This window comes from Lingula anatina, chromosome 7, assembly GCF_051362555.1.
Source record: "Lingula anatina isolate TDL-2025a chromosome 7, LinAna3.0, whole genome shotgun sequence".
Taxonomy (NCBI): Eukaryota; Metazoa; Brachiopoda; class Lingulata; order Lingulida; family Lingulidae; genus Lingula; species Lingula anatina.
This window is the reverse complement of record NC_141773.1, coordinates 19057673-19074757: the sequence shown is the minus strand read 5'-3', so window position 1 is coordinate 19074757 and position 17085 is coordinate 19057673. Positions and strand designations below refer to the sequence as shown.

Below are 17085 nucleotides of genomic sequence, written 5' to 3'. Positions count from 1 at the left end.
GTTCCTTTGTTCTGCCTCAAAAGTAAGACAACACAAAGAGCATGGCTCATACATAAAGTTTCAAGATGTTACACTCAGTTAAAAACATCACTCAATCAAGATGTGCTTCAACATTGTTTCACCCAGGTCGCAGATCAATCTTGCTTTGGACCACGAGACACGCGTCTCCGGCATGGAGAGAGGCCTGCTGGGAAGGGCCGGGATCGAGGGCTTTTTCTGCGGTTTGATTACAGCAGTTTTGATTGGTCTGCCGCTTCCTTACAAGGGGGACAGTTTATCTTTTAATTGATTTGTTGGTTCTTGGGTGTATATTCACCACTGTGTCATTGCTTTGTTGTGCTTATTTACTTGACATGGTAAAACTGGAAGGAAATGGAATAAATGGACAACATGTGGAAAGATAATGATATTAAAAGGAAAATGGGTGACAAAACAGGGACTTTAAGAAAATGGAATAAAAAAGGCAACGTTCGTATAGATCATTATCTTTAAAAGATAATCAGGGGGGAATCTAGCAGGATAATAGAATTAAAGGACAAAATGTGAAATTGCTGCAGATTAAAGTTTTTCCTATGAATATAATGAAGAATTGCTATAGTGCAGTTTGTGCAGCATGAATACATCTCAGCATGTTCTGAACTGGCAAAAGCAGATAAAGAATTGATTGCTGTATTGAAGATAACTAAATTCTGAATTATGTTTGTGTATGTGCGTATACAAATCTACATACGCCTGTGAGTGTTGGTGTGCATTTTCAGTAAAACCCATGCATGGCCACATTATGAACAAATGAAGTTTCTCTTGGCAAGCTCTCTGTTCCTCCAGGAAATTGTTGTAAATGTCACATCTATACACACGCTCCAGCTATCACACATGTTATGCTGCGTGGTGATGAGATATGGAGCAATAGAGAGGAGGTGGAATGATGAATATGTCATATTTCCTCAGATAACCAGGGAGGTTGTGTGTATGAATCATTGGAGGAACGCAGAAAACATTTGTCTTACTCAAGAAGGTAACGTGGACGTGCAAGGTTAGACATAAATGCAAGGATGGATGCCTTCATGTAATATCACTTTTTCTCAGTAATTCTATAGTTGCACCCTGAGCTTCAGGGGATAGAGGGGTTACAGGAACAGGCAGAAGCAAGATAGGAGAGTTTCAGTTCCCCATGAAACTTAGCCTTTATTAATATAGTCTAAGATTATATAATGCCTCATGACAATTTTATGATATGAAATTCATGTTGTGGTAATGGTGAATAGTTTTCCAACAATAAGTGCTGTTTTGGGCCACACAGTGCTCTTCTGGATGTGGAATTAGAGAAAAAAATAAAGCAGAAGTGGGGTGGGGAGACTTCTTTGAACTTTGACTTCTTCTTTGAACATTTTTATAAATAGTTAATTGCTATAAAATTCATGAATCACATACAAAGTTCTGAATCATAACTCTTCTAAGTGATTACTTGAGAGAAGTAACATTCACATTTTAAATAATAAATAATCTTGATGACTTTTTAAATAGATTTTTTTTTCAAAATGTGTGCTCCCCATTAGTGACTTGAGGAATGTTTTAGAAAAAAACATATTGTGTACATGTCTTTAGGAAGAAGGATTTCCACTCCGCAAAGAGTTGCTGAGGCTGAGAGACCTTCTGGCCCAGGAGCAGGTTCTAACAAATTTTTGCTGTTATTGCCACTTCCTCTATAAACACTGACCACAGTGGTCACTTGTGTGTTGTGTCACAAAGATGGTCAAGGTGAGACCTTTGTGGTCAGTGCAAATTTATCATTCTGGTGACATTTCCTGTTATAGGCAAGGTACCCCCCCACCTCTTCCCCCCCCCCCCCCATGTTTACCTCTCAACCCACCCTTTTCACATCTATCCATTTGTAAGAACCTAAGAACCCTAGAGGTTACACATTGAAGTCTTATTTATAATTCAATATACTTTTCTGAATTTCCTGAGGACAATTAAGTTTCCTTGGTGTGATGATTTACAATAGACAGCATGTGTCAGTAAGAATGAAAAAAAATGTAAATTAGTCTCATTTGCAATCAATTCTTGCCCTACTGTAGCACAAAGTGCAGCATGTCCAAGACAAATTTGATGAATGATCAAATTATCAAGTCGTGCCAAATTTCTCAGTTCGTTACTTTATTTATTGCCACTTTCACCGGTCAGGAAAGAAGTTGCAGACTGTTAGATGCCTCCATGGATTTCAGTTATTTACACCATTGGTCAGTTGTGTGTGTTTTTTTTTCTATTTTGTTTATTTCTAGAGCCATAGCTCAGGATATGAATTACTGTAATTTGGTATTATGAGCACTTTCTGAATGAACAAGGAAGCAAAGTGAAGTAGTTTTCTTGATTTATTGCTTCTAGAACTGATGAAGATAATCCAGCAAATAGTTTGACAGAAAAAAAGGGACTAAAAAGGAACTGAGTACACCCCCCTCCAAAAAAAAAAAAAAAAAAAAAAAAAAAAAAATCGGCAAAAGTTGATTGTAAAAAGTCTTGAGTGCCTCTTCACCTTCAAAGCCTTTAGCCCACCACAAATTTGACCAATGTGCTATCACCCCTAACATTGAGGTGACCAGAGTGATGGACAGTGCCTATCTGGTCATCGGTCATCATGTTGTGGTCTTGGGATTGGTTCTGCTGTATACAGTCTGTCTCTGGACATCAGTTAATGCTGTGGTCAATCATGCTTGACAGAGGTGAGGTGACCTGCTTGGCCACAGCTACTGGGTGCTAATTAAGCTAAGGGAAAAAAATCGTCAATAAATGGTGTAGAATGTTATATACAAGTTGAATTGTAAAAAAATACACTGCTGAAATGGTGAATATGTATATCTGTATTAAATATGACAATACATTGATTGTATAGTTTTGCTAGGAGTTAATAAACTAGTTTATTATCTCAACTCAAACATTTTAAGATCAGCTAACACAGTGTCCTGTGCCCTTTGTCAAATAACTTTTAGATCATAGATTGTGAGCAACCGAATAAAGGCTATTTATAGACGACTTCAAAAAAAAAAAAAAAAAAAAAGAAAGAAAGAAAGAAAGAGGGAGAAATAAATAAATTAATGAAGAAAGAAAATCCACACAAAATGTAGGAGAACAGACAAAAAATTATAGTGCATATTTTGATTACCATTGAAACTGCATGTTTTAGTCTGTGATGAGATGGACAGGAGTCACTTGTCCACTACATGTGGTGTTGATGTTGAAAGTATTGTTAGTGGTCATCCAGTTTTCAAAATCTACATATCATTTACTGGGGGGGGGGGGGGGGGGGGGTATGCCCTCTGTATGTATTTGAGAAATGAAAGCAGCAAGAATTGTGTTTTAAGCTTATGTTTTAAAACCTTTTTTCTAACCCAGATTCCATATCAAATGATCTTATCACTGTCTCCTGTCAAAAAATAATCCCAAAATGGATCTTCTCCCCAAGTATCTAACTGTGAAGAGGTTGTTGTTATAAAAGATTATACCATAAGCTCCAACATGTTTGTTTCTGGGGCAACTGGTTTTGCTTACAGTAATCTTCCCTGTGATCATTGCCTTCCCATTCTGGTGCAGTGTAAATTCAAAACAACCATGAAGATGAATAAGCACAGGTCAGTCCCTATAAAAATACAAGAAGCATGTGTAGTTTTAACCAACCCACGTGGACAGGTCAGAGATATGCTCCCCTAAGACAGAGAGGGGAGAGGTTAATGGGAAATAATCAAGTTTTCCATTAAAACAAATAAGACTAAAATGTATTAGCAGAATGGGAGATTAGGGTCCCTGAATGTAAAATGGATTGATTACTATGATAAGACAGTGACAGGGAGGCCCATTAAAAGATTTTACCCAAGTGGTTGTGGGAATTTTAAGCTTATGATCCGTTTGCCCTCTGCCCTTCCCCAAGAAGTTTGTTGCCCAAAGCATGCAGTGGAGGCTGATGGTTGGCTAACAGCTGGTAGTTGTGGTGCCAGAGAGAAACAGGTCATAGTAGACTGAGAAGCAGGATTAATGGCAGATTGGAACAGCGTCTCCAACAACTCCTCTTGATACTAGTAGTTCTTCTACATGTGTGTTATCTGTTGTACTACCGGCGTTTTGTGGAAAGTTGTAGCTCACATTTCCATAGGAATATATTTTGGGGTAAGTTTGTACTCTTTTTCCTCATATCTATGATGTACTTCTCAACAATGCTTTCAGCCACTTCAGTTCTGTAAAAGCCATGGCAGTAATTTTAGAGCCATTGCAGATTGAGTTCAATATATGTTTTGTTGGAATTTCTGTCCACTGCCAGGGGTAATATTAAAACAAGGCATGGAACAGTCCATCGTGAAAAGAGAGGTTCAAGTAAATGTCAACAGTGCTGGGTTGTCTCTTTGAATGACTGTCTGGAAACTTCACTCACACTGTGCATGCAGACACTTGGTGGAAACTGAAGTGTTAGCTGGTGCAGGCAAGTACACTTGTAAAGTGTAGGCACTCTAGGAATGCTGTTTTAAGAGTTTGGCAAGATACAGTGTGAATCTTCTCAATGCACTGGTCAGCATCTTATGTAGAAGTGGTATCAGTATATTGGGTATGATAAACAAAGATAAGGCTTCGTTCACATGCAATGTCTATTTTCTAAATTCTATTATCTATTCGCGGTATGTCTTATGATCACGGTCTGTGCACTGAATATCCCGTGGCGTAATTACTGGCAGCGCGTGCCAGTTACTATAAGTTACTATAAGTAACTGGCTCGCGCTGCCAGTAATTACGTGGCGGGATATTCAGGCACAGACCGTGATCATAAGATAGCGCGAATAGAAAATAGAATTTAGAAAATAGACATTGCATGTGAACGAAGCCTAAGTGTTCTTTTGTGATCCTTTGAGACTTATATTATGTGTGTGAGACCTACATTAAATCAGTTTGTATCTGATCTAGAGAAAATTCTCTTAAAATTATGCTAAAAATGCGCACAGATTTTCAGCAATGATAAATATTTAAAGTACATTATTAAAGTAGATAACCACCCATAAATTTTAATTGAATTAAATATCTGCATTTATAACATACAGCAATATTTCTGCCAAATTGTAATTAAATTAATAGTAATGATTGGCCTCCAGGTACATATTAGTTAGACCAGGAACTAGGAAAGGAATCATGGCAGTTATTATTAAGGACAGAGTGCATATTCTAGTCAGAGGAGTATCCAAGTCATTTCACATTATTTGGGTGCTATGTGGTGCAAAAACCAGCTGCCAAAACAATTTGGACCTGTACTATATGTTTTATGCTGCATTAAGTTTGCTCTCCTGCATGCCTCTGCTAGAATTTTTGGAGGTTTGGGTAAAGCTTGTTGAAATTAAAGTTAATCGCCAAGGATATCTTATAACCAGAGGGTCTTTTTTAATCAGACTGTTTGTAGAAGTCCCGTCTAATGTTTTTATTTCCAAATAATGATGAAGTTCATTGGAGATAATGTAGTAGTACAATTTGCATCTTAAAGCATTTAGGCTGCTTGTTCCAGTGACTATTTTACATAAATAAGTGGTTTTGAGTATGCAGATTGCCTAAATTAAGACTAAGGACAATACAATGTTATAATGAAGGCCTTATCATAATTTGTGGTATGTAGCATTAATTTAGAAAAGTCATTCTTTAATGGCATTATCAAAACTTACAGTCAATGCATTAGAATACTGGAGTCCTGTGCTGAGGAAAGAAGTGACTGGTAAATAGAGTCCAAGTTAAAATTTTTTCTTCATTTACTGTAAAATTCCTGAGACCATCTTGCATGTGGAGTAGAAACTTTGAATGGCTGACAATTGCTGTATTGTTTAAACTTTGAGTTAGGATTGAAAATCAAATTAAAACAAAACATGTGTGAGAAAATCCCAAAAAGTTGGCAAAATAATCCAGCAGTGTCTGAACCAATCTCTCTGGAAGCGTTAGTGGGTAGCTTTGGAATTTAAAATGGTCACCCTCATGGGTACCAAAACTGTGATTTGTTTAATGTCATTATTCATGTTAGGGTCTCCCTAAAAAGACACGTAGGACCTGTACTAGTATTGGGGTGTGTGGAGTACTACACCAATAAACTGTATTGCATAGCAAAGCTTACTGAATATAAACAAACCATACCACTGTTACTGGCTTATGGTGTGATGGTGGGGATACAGTTTCTACCATTGAAAAACCAGAAATATTCAGTTTCATATACAGTTTGTGTTGCTGGGTACTTAATTTGTGAAGCAACCACAAGTTTGTTGGCAAAGGGTGCATGAAATACAAAACAAAAAAAAAAATTAGAAAAGATGAGCAGAAGACATGAAACATAGTTGTGTGAAAATTTGAATTCTTGTGTGTTTCAGTTAACATGATTCAGCACTCAGATTCACACACATGTACACAAGCATGCCTGAAGAAGATGGAGCTATTTCATTGAAAACAAACTTTTTTATGGTGGAAAAGTATTCAGACTGAAGCTGAACTTCTGGCTCCAGTTTTAAGTGTATTCCACAGTGGGAAGATTGCAGAGGATAGAAATTGATACACAGGTTAAGAAGAAGACTTTCTAAGTAGAAGGATCTTACTCCTACATCTTTCTGCGAAGGAAAGGTTTCAGTTTGAACTTGGTTCTCTCGTGCTGAGCTCTTATATCTGCGTTGTCATGGGCTGACCCACACTGTTCTAGTGGCCTTCAAAACATTTAAGATACTAAGAGATACTGATGGAAGCACCTTCTTTAAGGCGCATGGTCTTAAACTGCAAAAAGATCTTACTGATTCTTATATATAGGATGGTTTAGGTTCAGTAAGAAAGATGAAATGGTGAAAAGTTCATATTGAGGAATTATGCACTCTTCACAAAAATTTGTTTAAAAAATTTGTTTAAAAAAATAAGCCCTGTGTTGGCAACCCTGGTAGAATGAGCCCAGTGTTGGTATTCAGTTGGTAATCCTGATACCTCTAGCTGGGGAGATATGGAGGCTGCCTCTGTTTGAGAAGGGGTACCATATGAGTTTGTGATGGCCCTACATTCTTATGGACATGTGATAGGGGGGCTGAAACAGGTGCCTCATCTGGGGAACATGAAGGCACCCTGTCTTACATAACATATTGCTAAACTCCATGTTGTCTTGACAGGGTCCTGTGGTGTAGTGGTAAACTATCTTCTTGCTTGAACTCCTCTCCTTCTTATTATCAGACTCCAGTAAATTAATTATTGGGGATAGCATCCTAGCTAATAAGCATGCTGTAACAATATTTTTAACTGTCTAGAATAGGTAATATGGTATCAGACATTTTATAGAAATAGTTTTTCTTCAGTTTCTTTTAAGTAGTTCTATTGTTGGAAGTTACATTTATTATAACAATGACAAATGTAATCATAAAACAGCAGAAGTCTTAAACAAATTATATAATGGGAAGATTAATTTTTGTTATACAATTTTTTAGTCAAGCTGAATGTTAAAATGGAGATAAGATTCAATCTCCGAGATGATAATTAATGATACTGCCTCTTATGAGGAATATTTCAAAATCAATTCATTTTAAATGTATTAGTATTTAAACACATATTTACTGAATTATTATGGAAGGTAGGGAAAAAATTCCACCATAGGAAAAAAAAAAAAAAAAAATCTCTGACTGTTCTCCACCATACAACTCCGGACAGTCTTAACAAAATTTAGTTATCTATGTCAGAATCAGTCTGAAAACATTTGGCTGCTTCTGTTAACTGTTGCTTCCTTGAAGTTTAAGTAAGCTGACCCCTCTGCTCCCAAATTACCTTAAGTGATGGCAGGTGAAAAGACATGAGGTAGTGATTCTGATGTTACCTGTACCAATTTAGCAGTTAACTGATAGCTGTAGTCTAAATTAAACTGAGGCTTAGTCTTAGACTTAGACTTAGTCTTAATTAATTCATCAGTTACAGTAATTACTAAAAAAACAAAACACTCAAAATCAATCAATAATTTTACCCATCTAAAAAAGTGATACACTATTAAACTTAATGTGCTGATTCAAAGGTTTTGCAAAGTTACTTGGCTTCATGTCAAAATCTGTGTTGTTTTGGATGTCTGGAAATGATAAATCATGAAAAAGTTAAAGTTTAATAATTAGAAAACTAAGGAATTTTAATATTTTAAAGAATAACCATCATAAAATGAAGTTTGCTCAGCATGGGGTACCATACCAGTGATATGAGAGTAACAGTAGTGGAGTCAAGCAGTGGCTACTTAATGAAAACTTACTATGTACTGATATATTTCTTAAATAGTTTCAGTTAACCATGAGAAGTAAAAGTGAATTTCATACAAAATGACTTTTAGCTTGTAAGTCTTATATAATGCAAGTATTCTCTACCTCAGCAGATTCAACAGTTAGGGGAAAATTAGTTTTCCTATTTGATTGTCTTTGATATTAAATGCAATTTCTAAATTCATACTTAAAACTAATTGGTGAAAAAAAAAGAATTAAGCATTGAAATATATTAGGCTCTGTATGCCAGTAGGTTGCCATTGGTCTGTCCATGGGGTAAGGCATTAATAACCTTGATGTCACAATTATAGTATAACAGGACTTGGTTAGAAGAAAAGTAGCTGGAAATTACACTGGGGTCAACCATTAGGTTTCATTCTTAATCAAATCAGGGTTTTTTATATCCCAGGGTTATTAATGTTCAAAACAAGACATATTGGCTCAGTTCCACTTCTAAATGAAAAACATGCAAAAGGTTGAAAAATAAAAAAAAGAGGAGAAGAAAAAACAGTAACAGGCGAAAGGCACTTTGGTCTTTTTGAATAACAGTCTGTTTTGTGAATGGTTTTGAATTGAAATGTTGAAGCTTGTGAGTCATTTGAAATAGTTTCCAGGAGAAATATATTGTTCTCTTTCATCACACTGATTTATGATCAGATCAGAAAACGGGTACTGTGTTTGGTTTTCTTCTCAGAATACAAATTTTTTGTTAAATTTTTTGTACTTTTTTAAAATATCAGAACATGGTAATGCACAATTTATTAAAATGATATCAGAGAAATAAAAAAGAAAAGGGAGTCTGGGTAGATGGTTTGAAATGGGCTGAATGGAAATTGTTTTATATAAACTTAATTCCAACACAGTGAAACATTGGCATATACAAAGGCAGTTTTTATGCCAATCTATCTGGTAGAGACAATTTCTGTTTGTTATATCATCTTATTATTTTCATTACAGTGATAATCTGGACCTGAATAGCTAAATTGGTTCAACCCTATAAGAGAAACAAGTTTGTGTGTAACACAAGTATAGGTAATTGCATCTTGGCAGGCAGTAATGAAAGTGCAAGTACTTTTCATAGAAATTCATATGGCTTCATGCCAACTGATATCTGTAAAAGTCATAACAAGGTCATATCAGAAACCTTATGTGACAAAGTGGGTTGTATTGAAGACAGAAATCATTGGAAATATTGCAAAACTGATACAGGAGTGAGGTAAAGATCAAATGTTGGTACGGTTCCAAGTGAGCATGTTAGGATGAGTGCTGAAAACAGATTTGGATTCTTCCTTCAGTTTTGTTCACATGCAAAATAGACAGAATTTGGTCTTATATAAGGTATTTTTATAGGTTTTTTTTCATTCATCATCATCATCATTAATCATGTTTGCATTTCAAGGATCAGCTCCAGGGTCTCATTGGGCTAGATTTTGTTACAAGAATATCGTGAAAACATCCTCTCTGTCAGCAAGCAGTCTGTTGTTGAATTGTCATTGGAATCAAAGTGATAATTGACATTGTCATGATCACAAGATCACATTCCTTCAGTGCCACTAAGCCGACATGCTTGCTGAAAGACCTGCAAGGTTGTATTTTTACTGAAAATGGAAAGGGCTTTGTGTATCTTTATACACTCAGACTGTTGCCTTCAGATATTTATAGTCTCCAAAGAAGGCACTGCTCGACAGTTGCTAATTTGAATAAAGATGGCATCATTATGTGTGATTTAGTTGACTGTTAAATTCAGTTATATATATTTAAGTATTACTGCTGCATCTGTTATATGAATCACCATGGTGATTGCTTCCGTTATATATATGATTCCTAAATTTAACTGTATTCCAATTATAGGAATAAAAACAAGTAGCAGCTTGTCAAAGGTAATAGATGGAAACGGCATCTTTTAACATTTGTTTGGGTGGAATGACAAGTGAAAGTGGGGTGTAACTCACCAATCTGATTAATGGTCACTTAGACTGACCACTTAGAATAGATGATGAACACCAGTTAGTAGCAGAGGCTGTGGTCAAAAGTGTAAAGCCAAACGAGTTCCTGATTGTACATAGAAGTGCCATACCTGTCATTTTTGAACTTCAAAAAGTACTTTAAAAACTTCTGTTATAAGCAAATTTTATAAGCAGTGTTTCATCTTTATGTCAATGCCCATACTTTCTGTATCTGAGTGACCAGTATGTGGCATAACTTTTAGTTTCATTCACTTACGTTATAGGCCTATTGTGTAATATATGTGGTATAATGATGTTCATATTGAAGAAATCTAAGGTTTCTGTATCCTGAGGTAAATTAACACAGGTATGTACTAGTACATCTATTTATTAATTTGAAACTGGGAGAGTTGACTTGCAAACTCCAGGAAATAGAGTCATTGAAGCACATCAAGTGAAATTCACAGACATGTAGCATTCATCACTTTATCCTGTGGCTGATACCATACAGATAAGGACTGAAGTACTTCATGAAACCCAACCTAAATGTTATTGCCAACACTCAGAAGATAGCGACTCTGCTTGATGTCAGATACTCCAGCCTTACTACTTGTTCTAGATTCATGAGGGTGTTATATTTGGGCCAATAGAAATTTGGTCCATACAGCTTGGGAACACTTGTAGTTAACTGGGTCAACCTGTGCACAGAATTGCTGGCAGTCATGTTTGTTGAAAGATGTGTTGCCATGGCCACCTATCATGGTTTTATTGTTTTCAGATCTGCTATCATGCATATATGTGGTTTTGTGAAATGTTTGATGAGTTTTTGTGGGTCCCTGGTTTTAAGATGTGAAGACTCATACTTTGATTACTTAGCTGCAAGGGTAATTTGGTAATGGATGTGAAGGTGAGCTTGGTAAAATCTGGGTGTTTATATATATTAGATAACACCATTGTTCTGTATTGTCGCTCCTGTTTCACATTGCTCCATTTAGATTGTCTCTTAAGCATTTACAGATGTATACAGAGTGGTACAAGTTTGGATATTGCAGTAACACGAGCCCAATAAAGCAACTGTAAAGTGATTAAATTAAAATAAGGGGTGTTTTAAACAAACCTTATGCTTAATAGTATTTGACTAGATCTGCTCCTATGTGTTCCATGAAGGAAGATGAGGTGGATTCTTAAATGGGATACAATACATGATTATGGGATACAAACTGAGACGCGTAGCTTGTTGGATGTCGAAGGTACAAGATGAAAAGTTGTTTTCATTTTATATTTTTCAACACGTCCATCTTCACTGTGAACTTCATCAGCATGGTATCTAGGGAAATTTCTTAAAGCTGTTGTCATGGCAATGTGTCCTAAGGTATGGTTATGATGCATTGTACCTGGACTAGTTTGGGCTTTATTGACATTTTCCATGCAGGCAAGATTTGTTTGCAGGTTTAAAAGCAAAACATGGTCTTAAGAGAGATTTTGACTTTTAGACTAAGCTCTTTGCACTCCTATGGCTGACTTGCCTGACTTGTACAAATGTTCCAGTCTGTCTTGAAAACCAAAACAGGTTTTTGAAACAAACATCTCATGCCATCTCCATGGGTAACGGCAGGGTTAAGAACTGGTTTGTGTATGGACCAAAGCTTTTTTGTCATAAAACTGTGACAGGTGTCACAACCAATGAGGGTAAAATTTGTACCTAAATGTTCCTCTGGTCTTTTTGTGGATTCTTAATCAGAGTATCTCGTTGCATTTTGAGCATGATTCTCTTTACAATATGTTCCTTAAATCTTTTAAAATCATTTAGGAAAAAATAAGTTTCTGGAAAAATTGTATTTATTTGTTTATTTATGTTAAAAAATGCATTTCCCATGGTTACATAGCAAACTGATACAGTGTTTTGTGTTTGTAGTTTTTTTATCTCATATTTGTGTTATCTCATATTTGTGTTGATCATTCTGTGCACAAATTGTATTAAATAATTCCACAGGAAGGTAGATATTAACACTTGCCATTAGATTAAATGGAGCATCATCAGATTGCATGTTCTGCTTAAAACATTGATTCTATTGGCTCCAATAGAAACAGAATCTGGAAATGCTTTCAGAGCCCTGACTGCCTAAGGGCAAGCTTTTTGTGGCAGGTGCCAGGCATGGATGGCTGCTGTGTCAGACACAGATGGAAGACAATGTTGATTAGAGATAGAATTAATTAAAATTACCATTACCTCATCGAAAAGAATAAGCATGGCTGGGTCTTGATGACTTTTTAACAGCAGGATGTGATTCAGGTGTGTAAGGGTGCCTGAAAACAAGGGGTGATCTTGGAATATATTAGACATACTTTCCTATGATTGTCATGGCTAAAGTATTTAGCGTGTTAAATAGTTCATTTTCAATCATAGATATTGAAAAGCATCTGATGATATGAGTAAGTTTCTGGTATGTGCAGCTGAGGATGGTACCACAGAGAGTATGCCATATGCCACAAGGAATTGGCTGTAAGCAAGTGTTATGTTCTCTTACATAGCACATGCTTTTCATAGCAAATGATTTATTTTTAGGGATCTACTTAATTGTTTTAAGAATCTTGGAAATGAATCTCCAGGAACATTGTTTGAACAATTCCTATTTCAGGTATGGTGTGTGTTTTTCCTTGGTTAGTTTTTAGTTATTCATTAGATTAATGAGATAAAAGCACTCTAAGAAGAGCTGCACATGGAACATGTTGTAATTATAGTTTATTTTAAAATAATTCTTTTTTTTTTTTTCAGATACCAACCATATATAAAGATCAAGGTACATGTAGACTCCTGGTAGCTGAGGTGTGAGAGGTATATTGGTGCTCTAACAATATGCAATACAACATGGAGAAGGCCATCTTAAGGAAACTGTTACACTTATTGACAGGGTTAGCCCTTGCGGGTACAGGTGAGTAATACTGGAGAGTAATACTATCTATAGTAATATTATATAATATATAATAATAAATATAATATAGTAATATTATATTATATTTAATATTATATATCACTCTATACCCCAACCTTCACTTCTTCAATTTTACTTCCCCGGTTTGTGCAATCCTAGTGGATATTAAGAAAGAGAAGCCTGCATTGTGATAATGCCCTGGCTGTCTGTGAATAGATAGGTAGCTTGATATGGATGGATAGAAATGTATTAGCAGTAGCTGATTAGTAGATGGATAGATATAGATTTATAGGTATTTATTAAGGTTTATATAGCTACTTGAACTTTATATTTGATATGAAAATAAATTCATGGTGTAGAATAAAGGCTGACCCCCCCTCCAACTGTTTCCATGATAAATCTGAAAATGTTACGATCTCCAAGGTTATGACATTATTGTAATCACAACTGATAAAAAGACAGTTTTGAATTTTCAAAGCATAGCTCTTATTTGATTTCCTACTAACAAACAAAATCAATCAGCATGTTAACCTTTTCATCATAAAACACTGAATTCAGAGAGACAGCTAAATTTTAATGAGTTGATTACAAAATCAGACATCACTGTGGGGTTGATGAAGTGTGCACGCCCATGTTATCGCCCATGTTATCACAGCGTATTTATCAATCTGATACTTACTTAATTGATATGTATTTGGTCCCCAAGACATGGATCGCCAACAGAAGATCTTGCCTATCCATGGGATATAGAAAATGCATGGTTTACTTACCTAGGGGGATGTAGCAGGGAAAACGAGCATCTGTTTATATTGTAAATAGTAGATAGTGGTCAGTGGCTGATGAACCATGATGGTCAGTATAGATTTCCAACAGAGCTTTTAATACTGAGTGGGCTAGGAGCTAATTAGTGGAAGTTGCAGATAGGGGGTGGTCTGTATACAGAGGGATTGTTGAATCACCTATTTGAGTCACTCCACCCTAGCTGTGTTGTAAACAGTAAAAGGGTTTCCATCTTTTAGTGTCTCCTTCTAAATTAAAGGAATCTGTGTAGAAAATTGGCTGTTTTTGCTAAATTTGTATCAAAATCAAATTGCAAAAGTGTTTAAGTCAAGTTTTTTATACGTAACGTAACAATTTCTTGTTTAGTTCACAAAAAACAGTAAAAACCAATGGGTACCATATGCCACAAATTAATTGATTTACAAGGAAAGCTAATATATAAGTAAATCACCTTGTAGCCTCTGGTCATTCTTTCCTAAGTTGTTATATTTATCAATTTGGCATACCAGAGTACCCAGCACATCAAAATAACCAAGAGCACAAACATAACTCAGTGTTCAGGGACCCATCGCCACGTAATTATGAAGATAATTAAACATTATAGCATAAACAGAAATTTGAATTATATGCAGAAGTTAATTATAGGAGAAAACAAAAGCGGCCCAGTCTATTGTTTCTCTAAGAAAGAATAACAGTTCATTATAGAGTTAATTAATGTTGCAAGGATTGATTTTTCCTGATTAAATTCTGTTTCTGTTAAGCATACTACCCTTACTAGATAAATGCTATTTAATAGTGGTATTGCTTTTGCCTTTGATGGTCTTTAATTGGAGTAAATTAAAATAAATGAGTGTCCATGCCAGGAGGTGTCTTGTGGCTTGTATATCAACAGTAATGATGGACCAGCTGTTACAGACAGTCTTGCACATTACTAACAGGAATTGCTCTTAAGCATATTACACAACAGTTTGGTAATAATTAATGGCTCAAGATTCACTTATTTCATGGTGCCCTCTTTGTGCAATTTTATTACATCTGAATGGATCCTGTTGGCCATTTTTTATAAGGTGGGGAAAAATTAATGTAAGCCTATTGCGACTGTTTCAAAAGGTATGTTTTACACAGTGTTGGTCTTCTGGTATTGTAAAATGCATGGTGCCCAACCTTTGAACACAACCCTGCATAGTATTTACCAACACAGCAGTAGTATCAGACTGAGATTACACCAGCACCTGTGTAAAATACCAGGAGTGATCAGATGATTATGTAATGTGGTATCTACCAATGAGCTTCAGTGCATCACCTCAGGAGTTTGGCATTATGGAGCCATCATGAGGGATGGGCCAGCTTTGATAAAAGGCTAAAATTTCCCAGGCTCATTGAGCTAAGCCCTTAGTATCTGGTGGATAGTTTACTACAGACTTGTATTTGAGGTGGTCAAATCAAAAAATATTATCTAAATGACAAGAATCCCAAAGATTATTAAATATCAATTATGGTATTAACTTCGTGAAACAGTTGCAAGGACATTTAGAGAGTCCTCAAATGCCCAGATTGCCTCTCTGTTAAATCGAATAAAATCTCAGGTTGAATACCTAACCAAAGTAAACTGCATTAGTCTTTTATAGGTAGATCAGCCAGCATGCATGTATACACCAAGGAATTCATAAGTATCAAAACCCTGGCCTAGAAATCACTATTTAATCCTACATGAAGCCTATAAAAAAAAGAGTACCTGTAGTGTGGAATTTGGTACTCCACAAGCACTTTGAAGTGATTCATAACAGCAGTGGAGGGTGGTTAATTACCAGATCTTCCACTTCATAACCCATGGAACCACAATCTGGGCTCTCTGGAGCCTGTTACTCAATGTCTGTGAAGCTAAAAAAAAGAGGCATAGTTGACAAAGATATATGGTACTATGTTTTACAACAGAAAATGATGTTTGGACAGTAAAGGGTAAAAAAAAAAAAACTAACAAGATTTGTTTAAAATACAATTTCACTTTTCTGCAATTAAAAAAATTAGACATTATGATCAAATCATGAATCTAAAGCAATAACTATGTGCTATGTTTTGTTTTGAATGTAATTTTATTTGTCAAATATAAAAAGTTATGTGCATAAATGTATTCTCCATGAAATTTATGTGTAGAAAGGAGGAATTCCCTGGTTTGGCCAACTGTGGAGATACCAAATAATTTGGACAGAGCTTATCATTATCTTGTCCCAATAAAACTATTTTATGAGTGCCACATAGCATTGTTCTGTGGCCTCCACAAAATGTGGTGGTATTCCACTCCTTGGAATTAGTCATCCTGTTCCTTGTACCTCTTTTCCATTGGCCTTATTTACTGTCTTTGAACCCATGTGATATCCATTTCAAATATCAGTGACTGTATTTAGTTCTTTGCTGTACCATTTATTGTCTTTATTGGACATATACATGGATTTATGATAGAACATCATGGTTCCAAACCATAACAGTTACTATAATAATTCTGTTCATATACCAAAATAAAAAAATGAAATCTGAATATGATAGATGAATTCAGACAAGTGGAGATGATACAGTTAAACTAAACATGGGGTCTTGGAGACAAAAAAAAATGTTGAACGCCTTCTTGTCTGATATAAGATTAGACACCGCAAACAGTTGTGTACCATGTTCCAAATGAAGTTACCACTTTCTGATAATACTGGTCCTGTTTACTGTATAAAGAACATGGGCCACTTAAAGTACCAGCTTGTGTAGACTTATTTTTGAAACTTTAGCATAGACAGAAATAAATAAATCAATGAATAAGAAAATATTTAAAAGACTGTCCATAATGACAAATTCATTTCTGAGAAATCAAAAAGGATGTAGCAAAATTTCTGGAAAACAAGACATATTTTCTAAGCCATTTCTCATAAACTAAACCATTAAAGGTTATTCTGTAAAGAAAAACACACAGCACCTTTCAAGCATACATGTATAATATGCTTTACTCAAATATTGCTAAACTACACCATGCGAAACCAAGCCAAGAACACCTTTGCAAAGCCAAGACAGAACAATAACCAGATGGTTCAGATTATAAAAACCAGGGGCTTTTTCCTCATAGGGAATACCTGAGAGCTGTACACATGCCTGGCCAATGGTCCATATTATATC

General features: G+C 35.6%; 1 protein-coding gene across 11 annotated transcripts in view; it reads left to right on the top strand.

Annotated features, from left to right (window-relative positions):
* LOC106151488 (kin of IRRE-like protein 1) overlaps positions 1-17085 on the top strand; it is a 72046-nt gene that overhangs the window by 35651 nt on the left and 19310 nt on the right. For 7 of the 11 annotated variants that reach the window (XM_087018365.1, XM_087018360.1, XM_087018366.1 and 4 more), the window contains one exon: positions 12993-13149. In XM_087018365.1, coding sequence (XP_086874491.1) covers positions 13074-13149 — 76 coding nt within the window. In that variant the 5' untranslated portion in view covers positions 12993-13073. Of the gene's footprint in view, positions 1-3948; positions 4159-5694; positions 5738-6377; positions 6564-12992; positions 13150-17085 lie in introns of those variants that run through there. The other 4 variants (XM_087018359.1, XM_087018369.1, XM_087018368.1 and 1 more) reach the window with 4 other exon arrangements.